The 15,899-nt window shown below is 45.8% G+C and overlaps 1 protein-coding gene across 18 annotated transcripts in view; it reads left to right on the forward strand.

Moving 5' to 3' along the window:
- The window catches only part of CNGB1 (cyclic nucleotide gated channel subunit beta 1), a 77,173-nt gene that overhangs the window by 46,043 nt on the left and 15,231 nt on the right, over positions 1–15,899 (forward strand). For all 18 annotated transcript variants that reach the window (XM_058154735.1, XM_058154742.1, XM_058154745.1 and 15 more), the window contains 7 exons: positions 1,702–1,846; positions 5,963–6,047; positions 6,744–6,864; positions 8,831–8,981; positions 10,898–10,996; positions 12,888–13,045; positions 13,920–14,078. In XM_058154735.1, coding sequence (XP_058010718.1) covers positions 1,702–1,846; positions 5,963–6,047; positions 6,744–6,864; positions 8,831–8,981; positions 10,898–10,996; positions 12,888–13,045; positions 13,920–14,078 — 918 coding nt within the window. The remainder of the gene's footprint in view (positions 1–1,701; positions 1,847–5,962; positions 6,048–6,743; positions 6,865–8,830; positions 8,982–10,897; positions 10,997–12,887; positions 13,046–13,919; positions 14,079–15,899) is intronic.

Here is a 15,899-nt window from a genome sequence, read left to right on the forward strand (position 1 = left end):
CAATCCTGGAGCAACCAGAGGCAGCAGTTTATGGTCTTTGTGAAGAGTTCCGATTTGGCACCAACTTGATGCTTGGCTGGTTGTGCCTGTGAAATCAGCTCCAACTTAACTGCTTCCCAGGATTCTTGCTGGGCATTGCAGGAGCATCCAGCAGGGAGCATCTGCAGTTCTAGCCAGCCTTTGAGAGTCAGGAATGTTCCCCACTGATGTGCCTGCAACAATATCTTCCTTATGGCTCAGCAGGCTTATTTACACGGATGAAAATATGAAGATGGAGTAGCTGTTTCAACATCTGGGCTCCTTATTGATGCTTCTCTGGATGGAGGAGCAATACCCATGAAAGAGCAAGTTCCCTCTGCAGTGGGCATGTCCAGGCCAGAGAATGTATGTTCTGGAAATCAAACTTCCCAGCAACTTTCTGGATACCAGATGGCCTCAATTACCTCAGCTTACTTTTACTTCTTTCTTTTCTCTAGACTGTGAACACTTTCTCAAGCAAGCTCTCATACTCACTCAACATTTTTAGGTTCTATAAATAGCCAGAAGATTTCCACAAAGAACCTGTGGAGCCCTGGGATGAAAAGATGGTGCTATGATCTTCAGAACATTATCTTTCCATTTATTTCTCCTTTTTAATGAAAAGAATCTACAACTAATTACATGAAGTAATGATTGGGAGCCTAGTCGAAGGAGGCTTCCACAGGTCCTGCATTGCCTGAATCTCAGATTCTGAATCTCAGTTGTTCAAATTGGTCCTAATTTTTTTATTTAGTGAATTGTACATATAACCCAGTGGTGGGTTGCTACCATTTTGCCACGAATCGGACGAATCTGTAGCGGCGGTGGTGGGAGGCTCCACCCACCTGCCTGGACAGGCATGTGCAGAAGCGGCATGAGTGCACGAGCGCCCACGAGTGAACTGGTAGCGATGGGTTTTGAAACCCACCTGTGATATAGCCCACCCTTTGTCTGAGGCACATCAGTACACCAATGTTCTCAATCTTGCATCTTACCTCCTGCCACTCTATCGAAGGACCTCATGGTTGAAACAAAAAGGCCACTTTCTCCCAGAATAATGTTTCAATTTACAAACATACTGATGTTATATCTGTCAGAGTACTTTACTGAGTCCCACCTGAGGCAAATGTCCCACCAGCAGAGACCCACTGATAGCGGCTTGCTTCCCCTCATCCTGTTCTTACAACAACCCAATCCAGCCACAAAATAGGTCAAGATGGAGCCCTGATTATCCAGGAAGATTCATGATAGAATGAAACTGGAAGCTGCTGTTGTCTCTGGAAGAAGCTGTGCTGTAGGCACGCAAGAGATTTGTTCCTAAAGAAAGACAGCCAGCTGAAACAGGCCAAGACCCTTAACCTTTTCTATAACTGGGACCTGAAGTGAAGACCCTTCGTGGCAGAGTCCCCTGCCAGTTGCCAATATGGCAGCCGAGAGAAAGTTGTGCAGCCATTCAAGTGACTTCTGAGTCTTGTCAGTCCAGATGCCATCAAGGTTGTTTAATGAGCAGGAGAAGAGTCTGAGTCAGGCAGGGCTATTCAGTCTGGAGCCACAAGTCTCTTTCACATTCCCTTCTGTGGAAACCGATGCCCCTTTCTTCCCTAAAGCTATTTTAGAAGCCATTTCTTCCCCTGCCCCTGTAAAGCCCAACTTCACCGTTTAGCCTTGCTTTTTCTTTTTCAGCCCATACCTTTTCCATGGAGAGGGATGCAGAAGATGATGGTGAGATCCAGGTGGAAGTGAGATGTTGGTCCTATCTACCCGAGTATCATCTGGGCTCTCCCCCCAGCCCAGCGAGGAAGCGCCGTGGAGGCCAGCAGGAAAGGAGGTAGACACTAAGGAACGGTCCTTCAGGACAGATGGGAGATGATGGGAGAGCTGTGGCCACAGAAACCAAGCCTGGTGAGGGGGCAGAGGGGTCTGGAGGCTTGGACAGTGGCTGCCTAGTAAAGGCTGGATGGGATCCCAGATTCTCCAAAGCATTTTTCCTGAGCTGCGGACTTTTCTTGCTTCTTCCGTGGTCTCTTCAAGGAAGGACCCAAACAGCAATGGGCAGACAGTTCCTTGGGTAAACCCATGTTGTTAGTGCTGAAGGTGCTGGGCTAGGAGCAGGGAGAGCCATGTTCTAGTCCTCCTCAGGGAAGAACCTTGCGGTGCAGGTGGAACAACCACTGCCAAGACCCTGGTCAGGACTCTCCCTACTTCTCCCACAAAGATAAAGTGAGGAAGGCACATTCAGCCTGGCAAGCTCTGTAATAAAAGTATCATTAGCCTGCCTGACTTTGGCTTCCTCGTCTGGCCCGCCTTAAAAGGCTGGAGACAGAGCAGGATGATGATTAAAGTGTTGAAGTCAGATCAGGTTCTCCAAACTGCTCAGAAAGTTAACAACCGGTTCTCCCAAAGTGGTGCGAACTGGCTGAATCCCACCACTGGTTCTATCCCCCCTGCATCCTTGGACATTTCCTGGGGACTTTGAGGGAGTCTTTCTGGACCCCACAGCCAGGGCGGGTTTTTTTTTGTTTTTTTTTTTGTTTTTTTTTTATTCAAAAACTTTTACAAAATTTTTTCCCCCTTTCCCCCCCTCCTCTCCCCTCCCTTCACAACCCCCCTCCCCCCCTCCCCGACTTCCCGGAACGGGCACAAGGTATAGTTAAAAATAAAACAAACATATGCTAAAAAATTTTCATCCCAACTTAATTATACCCCTACAATCATCAATTCCTAACTTCCCCCAAAAACAATCAAGAATAATACATCATAATCATTCAAAAACAGTCTGATAACTCTTAGTCTGATATCTACGTTGAATATAGTCAATCCATTTTTTCCATTTCTTTAAGTATCTTTCTTGCGTATTATCTTTCAAAAAGGCTGATATCTTCGCCATCTCAGCCAAATTGGCAACCTTCAATATCCATTCTTCTATTGTAGGTACTTCTTTTTCTTCCAGTATTGTCCTATTAGTAATCTTGCTGCAGTTATTAGATTTAAAATCAATTTAGTCTCAATTACTGTACAATCCGTAATAATTCCCAACAAAAAAATTGCAGGAACTTTATCTTCTTTTCAAAACATTTTGTAAAATCCACCAAATTTTTATCCAAAAGGCCTTTATGTCCTTACAAGTCCACCAAATGTGAAAATATGTAGCCATCACAATTACATCTCCAACATTTTGCTTGCATATCTGGATACATACACGATAATTTTTAGGATCTAGATGCCATCTATAAAACATTTTATAAAAATTTTCCTCAGATTCTGTGCTCATGTGAATTTAACATTTCTAACCCAAATTTTTTCCCAAGTTTCCAATAATATTGGCTCCTGAAAATTTTGTGCCCACTTTATCATACAGTCCTTTACCAAGTCCCTTTCAGAATCTATTTCAAGTAACACATTATAAAATCTCTTTATATACTCCTGAGACTGATTTCTAATTTGCTTTACCAAATTTCCCTCGTTCTGCTCTATACCAATTTTCTGATCTTCTTCCATCTAGCACGTATTTGCTCATATTGAAACCAAGTATAATTTTTCCTTCCTCTTTAATACGTGCAGAGATTTTAATTGCAAATTACCTCTTTCAGTATACAAAAGATCTTTATATGTAATCATTTCCTGATTCTGTTCTATATTTATGTTCTCTATTGTATGTCTAGGACTTGCCCATATAGGAACCTTATAATTTAGTTTATAAGAGTATTTTTTCCAAACACGCAGAAGAGCAGTTCTTAGCACATGATTTTTAAAGGCCTTATCCACCTTTTTGTCATAAATTAGATATGCATGCCATCCATATAACAAATCATAACCTTCTATATTCAAAATTCTTTCCTCTGTTAAATTAAACCAATCACTTATTGCAGAGAGAGCAGCTGCTTCATAGTATAATTTAAAATTAGGCATTTTTAAACCTCCCCTTTCCCGAGAATCTTGAATTATAGCCAGGGCGGTTTTATGATGGGCTAGGAGCAGGGAGAGCCAGGTTCTGGTCCTCCTCAGTGCTAGAAGCTGCCTGGGCGACTTTGGGGCGGGTCTCCCTCTCAGCCCAGGGTGGACCTGGATGGTTCCAGTCCAGGATCTGGCTCTTCTTTTGGCCTTCTCAGCCCAAGCCCCTTCCCCAGAGAGCTGCCATGGGGTCAAATAGGGACAGGGGCGTTATGTGTACCTTTCAGCTGCTATAGTCAAAGGGGATAGAATTGAAATAAAGATCCTGTGATGGAAAGAAGCCCTTGCCAGACTGAAGGCTTTGGCCATGGCAGAGAAGCAGATCCTGCATTTCCTTTGAGTTTGTTTTTATTCCCATCTCCATGCTGATCTTGTCTGAGTACCTGTGAGCTGAAGTCTCCTTTGCATCCAGAATTAGGGATAAGAAGATCAGCCCTTCTTCTGGAGATCACATCATCCTTCCTCAGACAGATGTGAAAAAGAAATCCTTGGCTTCAAGCAAGGTTAATGCCTCCCAGAATCGTGTTTCTAAAAGAACAGCTTCAGGCATTTGTTGCAGTAATAGAAATTAAATACTTTCTAAACCTTTTGACTCCCCCCCCCGCCACAAAAAAACCCCAGAAGGTTGCAGTGTAGCTGAGAAACAGAAGTGCCAGAGGCCTCCCCTTGCATTGTTCCTGCATTCATTTTTGAAGTCGCCAAAGCACCACATTAAAGGCTCTGAAAGAGCCTCTTTTAGCATTTCCGAGGGCTTGCAGTGATGCACGGTGCTTAGTAACCATCCGAGCCGCCTGGTGACTCGTTTTTCTTCCTAGCAACTGCCCTGCTCCTGGAGACAGCAGGTCTTCAGTCCCCAAACACTGCTGGGCTGCAGGTCAGGTAGATAGGGGCAGGTCCCACACAGCAACACACACAAACACACACACACCCCACGTAAGGAGGAAAAGGGACAGACAGTTAAACCAACAGCATCTATAACAGTGGCAAAATTCTGGCTCTGAAGCTGTTGCGGATTATTGTAGCAGCATCAGACAGGGAAGCCTTTTGGAAGGATGGAGCGAATCCCGAGGGTGGATGGAAGGGCGAGATGAAGTGCTCTGCCCTTGGAGGAATGTGATCCAAAGAGGTGAGTAGGTGCATCTTCAGCTGCTGCTTCCTTGTTCTGGGCTTGGGTTTTTTTTGTGATGCTTCCCATTATAAATTCAACTGGGCTCATTTGATGTCAGGCTCATGAGTCAAAGGCACTTGCTTAAGTCCAGATTCTGGAAAAGTAGCGATGGATGGCCTTCAGTGGGGAAGAGGAGGCCATTTTTTTAAAAAAATAACAAACAACACACCTTTCAACTTCCAATTAATGAATTATTCCTACCTTGTGATGGGGAGGCACCATTTCCATGACTTTTGAGAAGGCCCGATATACAGAGCTCAGGTTGTCTGATGCTTTGTTGAACATCTTTGCCCAGAGATCTCCAGAAGGAATCTCCTTCCACAACCGTGAGATTTCACTCTGATAGGCGAGGCACCTGCTGGGACCCAAAGGAGAGAGGAGACCTCAGGACCCTCCTCCTCTTCCTCCTCTCGCCCCATTTGCTTCTTTGCTACATCAGGATGTAACCCAAGAGGTTGGGGAGCATTTGGTGCACACTCAAACTTCCCACGTGCAATTGCAAAATGTGTCCCCCACCCACCCTGGTTTATTCATCCGTTTGATTTATGCCACGCCTTTATGCTGTGCAGAGTGGGCAGCTCACCTGAATGGCCGCTAGGTTTGCAACTTCAACTAGTTTAAGAGCCAGGCACATAACCTTCATGGCAGTGCCAGGAGTAAGCCCTGGCAATGGTATTCAGGTAGTTCTGCATTGCGGCGCCCTCCATTTGAAGGTCTTGGCTACCATGAGCTGTGTGAACGCTGCAGTCAGATCCAGAGGCCCTTGGATTGTAAGATTCCCTTCTGACTTTCTATCTGATGCCGATGACTCGGTTTTTGTCCCAGGGAAGCTTCAAATGGTGGCACGTTGGGACAACTGACTTCAGCAAAAGTTGAGACAAGGAGAGACATTGCAAACCCTTTAATTCAGGTTGGTGTCTGCTTATGTATTTCTATGTTTATTCCTTTATCTATCCTCTCAGTAATTAGTTTCACAATAATAAAACTGTAAAATAATAAAACTGTTGGAGAACATTTTGTACGTGGCCTTCAGAACCTTTGGCTTCAGATTATTTGGGTTTGGGAAAGGTTGATGCCTTTCTAGCACTGAGACTTGGGAGGATCGTCTGATAACTTTGCTTTGTTCAAACAGAAGGATCGCCACAAAACCATATTTAGATCAAGTCTTACAGCCAATTGGATATAGGGTTCATACATCACATTAAGCCTGATTAGTATAGAAGTAAGACACAAGCCATGGTTTATAGTCGAGAGAGATAAGTTTGCAAAAACATGCTAAGACTAAGTTAGACAAACCACAATCTTGTTTAGTTTAATGTGATAATTTAGCCAATTAAATATGTTGTCAAGAATTCTATCATTGTTTAATAAAACCGTGTAGGGATCCAGTAGTGGATGCATATATTTGGTTGATTGTGGGCCAATTGAGAGCATAGTAATTCATCAATTATGTTTTATACATTGCTAAATAATTCAATGGAATAAAAGTTGATTCCAAAATCTTTAGAGTATATGTTAAAAAATCAGCACTCCTGCTATTTTTGGGTGATGGGATGCTTTTCCATGTAAACGTTCTCTAGAATAATGCTTGTTTGTTTGTTTTCAGAGAGAGGAGGCAACAGCAGCTGCTGCCACCTTGGTGGCACCTGCAGGTTCTGTGCACTGCACTCAGGACGGTCTGCCCCCCCTCCATGCAGGGCAGCCCCTCAGACCCACGATTCCACCAGGTGGGCCCACTGGGTTCTCTTCCAGGGAGTGCAAGGGCAGCATCTGGTGCACAGAAGCTAAAAGGGTGCCTGCAGGGCTTGGTCAAAAAAGTGTGATTGGTGCACATAATAAGCAGGGAGGGAGACTGATCAGGCCAATGCAGCTGCCATCTTGACCCTTTCGATCACAACCTATGGAGAGGCCTAGAAACCAGAGTTAAACAACTATAAAAATGAATGGTTATCTCCAGATACTTCAGATTTGCTTACAAATGAAGACTGTTCTGTGGCAATGTTTTCAACCTACTCATATCCCCCACCCACCCCCATTATTTGGTCTCTGAGGACTGCAGGGGGTGTCATAAACCAGTGACACCCTCAGAAACTCCACTGGCCAAAGTTCAGCATTCAGCCTCTGCCTTTTTTCTTGTTTTCTTTTGCACTGAGGGTTGGTGGTGGTTTGGAGGGGAGTTAAGGATGTATGTAAAGAGTTGTATGCTACTTTTGATGACAGATGCTGCTCTGAAAAGCTCTGCTCTGTTTTGGTGTTGAATTGGGCTCCTCAGTGCCTCAGACCAGAGTTAGATGTGGGCATCAAGGCCACACTCTCTTGGGGAGAGTTCCCACCGGCTGGGCTGTCTTTGGCTCCCAGGAGAGGCCGCCTTCCCCTCTTGGCCAGGAAAGAGCCCCCCTGAGGGTGGAGTGTTGCCCCTCCTCACTGGGTGGTTGTGTGTTTCTTCTTGCAGTTCCCAGCCCCACAGCCTCGCCCTGAAGCACCTGGCTCCCTAGTGCCGCCATGTCCAGGTCAACCCGCGCTGTGGAGCTGGTTCGCCTGGTGCCCAAGAAGCCACGCCGTCATCTGCATGCCTCCCTTTCCTGCTCAGCCGTCGTGGAAGAGTTGCCCAATGTCCCCAGCTACCACAGCTCTGCTCCTCCCTCCCACATCCCTGTCCTCATCCCTAGGAAACCGAAGGCTGGCCTGAGCAACCCCAGTTTTCAGAAGGAAGAAGCTTCCCGCTTGGGCATCGGGGGTAATGTAGCACCTGCCAAGACTTTAGTGCTTGCAGCTTTCCTGGCTGACCTTCCTGCTCAGTTCCAAATAGGGCGTTATCTCCAGAGGGAGCAACATACATTGTCTCCAGAATGTAGAAGAAATGTGGATAATTTGGGGGGCAGGCATTCATTAAAAGGGATACAGGAATGAGAAGGGATTATTTAATCCATCCCTCAGGGCTCCTGAAAATGGAGAGTGTGCAATGGGCCTTGTCAGCCAGAAGGTTTGCAGCTCTGAGACAGAAGTTAAGGGAAGACTGATGAGAAAGCCGTTTGGCAATAATGTCAAAAATAGATAAAATAAACCAACCTAAACATTACATCAATTTCCGAAAGGGACTCCAACCCTAGATTAAATCTATGTAAAGATTCAGATGTTATTTGCATTTAATAGTCATTTTAGCATTATCTGGAAATAAAATCTTTTCAGGCCACCATGGGGGCCTGCAAAATGTGGTCAAAAGCTCTCAAAATGGTGACCAAGACAACTAATGAAACTAATAAGAAAGAACTTCAATAAGAATTTGTGATACTCATATGATAACAACAATAACAATAAGTTAGCCAATACTGAATCATAAATACATGGCGAAAGATTCTAGAGAAGCATCTTCTAATGGCGGATGGGATATCTTGCTTATGAAAATAATAGCAACATCTGATTTCACTTCATTTCTTAACCCAACTCTTTCCATTTTCTGGCTGCCATAGATATTGAGTTATATAGACATTTTATAAAAATTCTGATGCCTTCAAAAGATGACTTGAATTTTCTTCAGAAAATAATCTAGAAACAAGGGCATAACTGAGCAAAGCAGAGGAAGCTGCCAGAGATTATTGATTGTAACCTACAGCCATGTTTTTGAGCATTTTGGAATTTGCTTGAGATCAAGAATCCATATTGTCAGTAACCTACATTTCTTTCCTGCCCAAGGACAACCAACCAGCAAATACCCTACGGTGAAGCTTTCAAAGGTGGATTCTGGCTCTTCCAGGCTGCCAATACCTGCCTCCCAAGCTCGGCCATCAGCCCCAAAGAGCTTGCACAGCCTTGCTGTGCCACCTATACCAAAGGCTCCCAAGAGGTATGAAGCCTGTGTCTATGCAGAGTTTGGTATTCTGTGGGAACCTGGACCTCGGCCTGAATTACACTTCTGTAACTACCTAGCTCTACCATCCTATCAGATTGTCATTTGATTATATATGTCCTCAACTTCTGTCAGGAGTTTCTGGAACTAATTCAGCAAAATCTTGGACCATCTCCTTAGAACTAGGAAATCCCAGCTAAACCTGGCAGAACTACCTGGATCCTTGCCATGGTAATGCTAGATAACGTCAGGCTTCCAACTGAGACTTAGCAAACAAGAGTCTCCAAATAATTAACCCTTCATTCTGTTGTAGATGAGACTAGTAGAAAAGTTTCAGACATGACTACAGACCAGAATGCAGCCTTATACTCGACCCAATTGCCCACTGCATTGCAAAGACACCAGAGACAGAGTCTAGAAGTTTAGACTCTTGGCTTCTTCCAACTTAACAAATGCTTGACTGATCCCTGGATGATCATGGCCAACTAATACATGTTTTCTTAACATATTTCATTTCACTTCCTCTCTTCCTAGTCTACAGGCCTCCAACTCTTCTGACCTTGGCAGGCAGGCAGGCTCAGCTTTTACTGATAGAAATCTTCTCTGTCTCATAGAATGAGTTGCTTGTCCTCGCTCACCACAAAGTGATTCTTCTTGTACCCAGAGAGATTTAATTACTCTGCTTCTTTTTCCTGCCTTTCCCTTGATATAAGCAGTCCTTTTGCCTGGTGCTTTTCAGCCTTGGAGCTGTTACACAACCATTCTGTCTGTCCTGGCAAAGATGATAATTGTACTTTGATGCCCCTTGCAAAATTATTTTTAGTTCCCCTTCCTATTCACAGTCCTGAATTCGTCCACTAGTCTCTAATGATTAAAGGCAAATATATGTGTCTCTGAATAATGTTGCAGGATCCAATCAGAGTCGGTCACCAGGACCAGAGCTTTTGTGCTCCTCCTGGAGCCCATCCACAGGGAATTTCTTGATATCCAGGTTGTGCACACTGGGCTGTTCTATTTGTGACCTTTATGTGGTGCGTGGTTGTGTGTGGCTTTTAGTTGTTGATTGGGATATTGATGGACGCTTATTAAATCATTGATTGTTGTTTTGTTGTGCTGTGCGCCCTTGGTTCCTAAATCCTTGGTAAGATGGTGGTGAATCAGCACTCTGTGGACAGACAAAGTGCTGATTTATCCCTAACTTACCAGGTACTTGGGAGCTGAGGGCACAGCAGCATGAAGAAACAATAATCAAAGACTTAATAGCCAGCCATGAGAGAGAGAGAGAGAGAGAGAGAGAGAGAGAAGCTTCTGCATAAGTTGCCTAGGTGATGTATTTTTTTTCATTACTTCATCAAATCTCAATGATAGTTGGTTAATGCAATTAATGGATAAGAACAGCAGTCTGAAAGAATAATTTAGAGTACCTTTCTCCAGTTGGTCTATCAAAGCATCATTTGTTGGGCAATATCTTAATCTTATTCCTTTGAGTACTCAGATACTATATATCAGATATACTCGTTGTGCAGTTTTCAGCACGCTTTTGTGCTGAAAACTTCCTCGGCTTATACTCGAGTATATACGGCTTATACTCGAGTTTTGTTTTTAAAGCCCTCGGCTTATACTCGAGTATATACGGCTTATACTCGAGTTTTTTTTCTTTTTCACATTTTACCGGACGGAAGCCCTGCGGTGCAGTGAGAGGGCGGGCGGAGCCGCCAGCCTTCTCAGCTGAGGGAGGAGGGTTTCAACCGTAGGTGCCTCATTTCCACCTCGATACTGAGTCCCCAGTTTACCCCAGTTTTTGGGGTAAAATTGGGGACCTCGGCTTATACTCGGATCGGCTTATATTCGAGTATATACGGTAGCAATTACTCTGTTGTGCTTTGTTTTTCCAAATTCTTTCCCCGCTTTAGGAGGAAATCCTCTTCCGAAGAAGTAAAAGTGGAAGAGCTGAGACTGTCCCCAGTCCATGCCTGGCCAGACCAGTCCAGCCCACAGGAAGAACCCAACAGGTATAATCTCAAAGCCTCCTATCTCAGCAGATTGGGGACTTCTACTAGGTCATTACTTCAAGATTTGATTGAGACCACATGAATGGCCCATACACGACTGGGCTGGTAGTTGGATCTGACTTCAACCTTTTGCCAGGACAGCAACCCATTCTGCCCTCCTAAGGATGGCATAGCCAAGGCTGCTGCAGCTCCCTATTAGTGGCCTGAGAGAGGATACAGAAAAACTGAAGCTTATTTAATGATGGAGAAAAATAATGTTTTGGAAAAAAGAAAATCTACAAAGTCTAGAATACCATGGTACACTATGGTACTGCACAAACCATACTTTTGTCCTCTACGTGCCTATGGGAAAAGTATGCAGAAATTTCAGAAAAATATATCCTTGAAGGCCTCAAACCCTCCATCATAGATACGGGTGTTGCTATGCAATGATGGACACAGAAACTAAAGGCGGCTGCAGAGAGTCAGCTTCTTGGTACGTTGCATGGGTGCAAAATGTCCAACAATATATTGGCCTAGATCTGCGATGGTGAACCTATGGCATGCGAAGCCATATCTTCAGGCACGCAAGCCGTTGCCCTAGCTCAGCTCCAGCACACATGCATGGGCCGACCAGCTAATTTTCGGCTGGCCCCACCCACACCTCCCCTCCCAGAAGTCTCCATGCAGCCTGTTTTGGATGCCAGGTAAGTACAGGGTTAGGATTAGGGTTAGGCATTTTTGGCCTCCGGAAGGCCTCTAGGTAGATGGGGGAAGCTGTTTTCGCCCTCCCCAGCCTCCAGGAAAGTTTTTGGAACCTGGGGAGGGAGAAAAATGAGTCTACCGGGCCCACTGGAATTCAGAAAACAGGCCGTTTCCGGCCTCCGGAGCACCTCCAGGGGTCGGGGGAGGCCGTTTTCACCCTCCGGAAGCTTCAGTTAGGCTACGAGGCCCAAAATGGGGCACGGGGGGGGTGTCGTGCGTGCATGTGTGGGGGAGTGCAGGGGTGCGGACTGCGGGGGAGGCATTGAATTGTGGGTGTGGGCACATGCATGCATAACATGCCCCCTGCACTTCCCTCCCCGTTATTGGCACACGATAGCAAAAAGTTTAGCCATCACTGGCCTAGATAGTTTCCAGGAAAGAGAGCCTGGCTTGCAGAGAATTGCATGGACTAACCGGGGTAAATCTGCGTTTTCGTGGTGCGTGGGGGCACTAACTGGTCCTGTCTCTCAGGTGGAGGCAATGCTGCACAAAGCATAACTACTACTCAGCTTGGACTAATCTTTCCTTCCTTACAGAAAGTGTTGCAGAAAGCCCAACCTGACTAAAACTGACAGGTGTCAGAGATCAATATTTGGGGGGCCATCCAGGGATGACCAGAGAGTAGGAAGGCTGGATGTAGACTGGCCCATTTTTATTTTTCTCACGTCTTGCCTTGATAAGCTGCCCCTTCTTCATTGGTCCTCAGTCAAAGGCATCTATGGGGAAGCTTTGAGGGGGGAAGCTGATGAATGGATGGTTGTGCCTCAAAAGGAGGCAGTGCACCAGGTAAACTCACACACACAAATTGATCAGATATTGCCTTAACTGGGTAGAACCTCCCAGCCTTGCAGAGCAGGCTCAGCAGCTGATCCAAAGGCAAGGACATCTGTAAAATTGCTTCTCCCCCCCACCCTCCCCAGGCCAGAGGGGGTAGCTTTACTAGGGAACTCACCCCCTTGCCCCATTTCTTCCACCAGCCAACTGAGAAAGGTCTCACAATGCAGGCAACCAAAAATCTTATTTTGGTTACTTTTCTAGCCAGCCTTTTTAACCTATCCAGCCTGTGGCAGGTCAAAAAGGGAGCTAAAGGGCCCTTCAGAGTCCCTGGGAAGGCAGGACCCGATTCCCCCTCTCGGTTGCTCCACAGCTCACCCAGACGGGGCAGCTCAGCCGCCAGCCAGAGTAGCGCCATCATCAACGAGCGGCTGCAGGAGCTGGTGCGGCTCTTCAAGGACCGAACTGAGAAAGTCAAGGAGAAGCTGACAGACCCTGACGCCTCCTCCGAGGATGAGACCCCTGCAACCTGTGAGTGAGTCCAGGAGACAAGGGCTGGGACTCTGGTGTCCCAAGGGGGCCGGCAAGAGAGCCTTGGCCTCCCAGCTGAGGTTTGCAGGGGGAATGTTCAGCTCACAAGGGGAATGCAGCCCTGGCCTTGGCATGTTGACATATTAGCAAGGGTGGGATTCTGCCAGTTCAGACCGGTTTAGGCGTACTGGTAGCTCCAATGATCAGCTGAGAGGGAACCGGCTTGCTCCAACGATCAGCTGGGCCTACCCACCCACCCCTGTGCTATACCTACCTTTATTTCCTTTTTTGAAGGCCAGCTGATTGGTGCGGCAGTGCGGATTGTTGTACCTCAGCTATTTTATTCACTAGAGCTACAGTAGAAGGTGCTGTTTTCAAATGTACTGCGCATGTGGGGATTCGCCTGAAGCAAACCGGTTGTTACACTGGCTGACTCCCACCACTGCGTACTAGACCCTTATTTTACGCTGTGATATGGGATGCATGAGCCCAGCAGCCAGACTGTCTCCTGCCCCCCATCCAGACCTTCTGCGTCTGAATCTTCCTTCCAAGGGGAACACAATCATTTTACATTCTGTTCGTTGTTGTTTTTAAGGGGAGATAATATTATTTTACTAATGAAACAAATGTGTTTCAGAAAAGCTTCAGCATTCTTGAGGTTCCCCTACCCCTGCACTCTCAGGCACAAGGTATTCCAGCCCTAACTGGAAAAAAGCAATCCTGGTTGATTGGGGCTCCGGCTGCCAGGTGCAAGCTGCAATATGCGTTGTCCATTCTTACTAGAGAGGGTGTTTCTGAACTCTCTCTCCATTTAGCTCCAAATAATGGGCAAAACATTTTGTTTCGATTTCACCAATTTGATTTATTCTCTCAGCTCCTTCCAAAGAGAAAACCTCAGAGGAGAAAGGCAAAGAATCGGAGGAAGATGGAGAGGGGCGTTTCCACGAAATCCTTTGCTGCAGGTTTAAGTATCACCCCTTCCTCTGCCACGCGAGGAAAGTCCAGTTCCCCAGCAGTATTGACCCTTCCTCCAGTAAGTAACAGGGAGGGCTTTGGACTGAAAAGGCAACCGCACTCCGAGAGAGAAGGGAAGAATGAGCAGGAGGGACTTTGTGAAGGGAATTGTGGGAGAAAGAGTGGCAGAACCTGGGGGCAGAGTCAAAAGAGAAATCAGAATCTCTACGTAGCAGCAAATAGACTAAGACAAACTCTCCTTGAATTCCATCAACCCATATCTAGTACCAAAGTAGTGTTAATCACTAGCTGAGTAGATTCCTATGAATAGGCATGAGCCCTAAATCAGTTTAATTGGGAACTTCATGGTCTTTCGTGCCTGTGAGGAATGCAGAGGAATGTTGGAAATCCCCAGGAAACTTGATGGTCCACTCAAGCAATTAGCTAATTCTTATCCCTTGAAATGCCAAATAATTTGTATGAACCCTTAAATACAGCAAGGCACTTCAGGTCTTTCACAAGTGACATTTTTAATTATTGGAAATATAGTCCATAAAGTGGAGATATTCATAACCCACCACAATCAGTGGTGAAATCTGAACTGGTTTGCCACTTGTTTGCTGGCCGCGCATGCACAGTGCACACCAAACATGTGTGCTTCGCACAGAAAAAGGCTTGGGAAGGTAAGTAGAACAGCAAGGAGGGGAAACAGCGGTGCTGTGTGATTTAGATTCACTAGAAAGCTGGATTTCCTGCTTTCTAGCGATTTTAAATTGCGCGGCACAGCTGCTCGTTGGAAATAGTTTTTATCACTACCGGTTCGCCTGAACCGGTGCAAACCAGTAGCATTTCACCACTGACTACAATGGTATTCTTGCAGTGTAGGTTAAATAATTTAAGCTGCAAACTGATTGTGGACAACCCTCCTTAAGTCTCTTTTAAGCTCCAAACACACTTCCCTGAAGGAAGTTGGAAGCAAATGGTAGGGATTGTTGAGGGCTCCTCCTGAGGGCTCCACATCTCAGTAAGGTGTTTGACAAAATAGACCACTGCCTGCTTCTTCATAAGATAGACAAATGTGGGATAGAGACTATCACTACCAAATGGATTCACAATTGGGGGTTGCTACTGGTTTGTCCCGGATCGGGCAAACCGGTAGCGGTGGTGGCAGGAGGTTCTGCCCACTTGCCCGGACATATCTGCGCATGCCCAGAAGCATTGTGTGTGTGCAAGTACGCGCACGCCCATAAGCGAACTGGTAGCGATAGGATTTGAAACCCACTCCTGATAAACCACCATTGAAGTATGAGCCAGAAATGTCCTGCAGCTGCCAAGAAAATCACAGAGGGATAGCGTCAAGACAACAAGAAGTAATTGTACCGCTTTGTACTAGTGAGTGCAGTATAACTAGGGATACTGTGTACTGTATAAAAATTGTATCTGGTCCCAGTGATAGAAAAATGATGCTGAGACGCTAGAAAGTGTGCAGAGGAGACCAACAAAGCTGATAAAGGATCTGGAGGTTAAATTGTATAATAAAGGTTGGGGGAGTTAGGTATATCTAGCCTATCAAAGAGAAGGATTGGGAGGGGGGGATGATAACTGTCTTCCATACTTGAGGGGCAGTCACAGTGATGGGGCGGTTGACTTATTCTCTAAAGCATCAGAGGGCAGTACAGGAAGTATTGAATCTTGGGTTCCATATTTGATGGGGAGGCCAAGATGATCATCTCCATCTTTATTACTTTCTGAAGCTGAGAAAGATGCTGGGACATGGCCTGCCAGCACATTCATGCTGAACTGACTTTGGGAGGACTAGTTCCACCTCTTAGCCCACTTGCTTCACAGGCTATGTGACGCACTGGGTGACAACTGTGGCCTGATCTCTGATCCTCTGATC

Source organism: Ahaetulla prasina, chromosome 12 (genome assembly GCF_028640845.1).
Source record: "Ahaetulla prasina isolate Xishuangbanna chromosome 12, ASM2864084v1, whole genome shotgun sequence".
Lineage (NCBI taxonomy): Eukaryota > Metazoa > Chordata > Lepidosauria > Squamata > Colubridae > Ahaetulla > Ahaetulla prasina.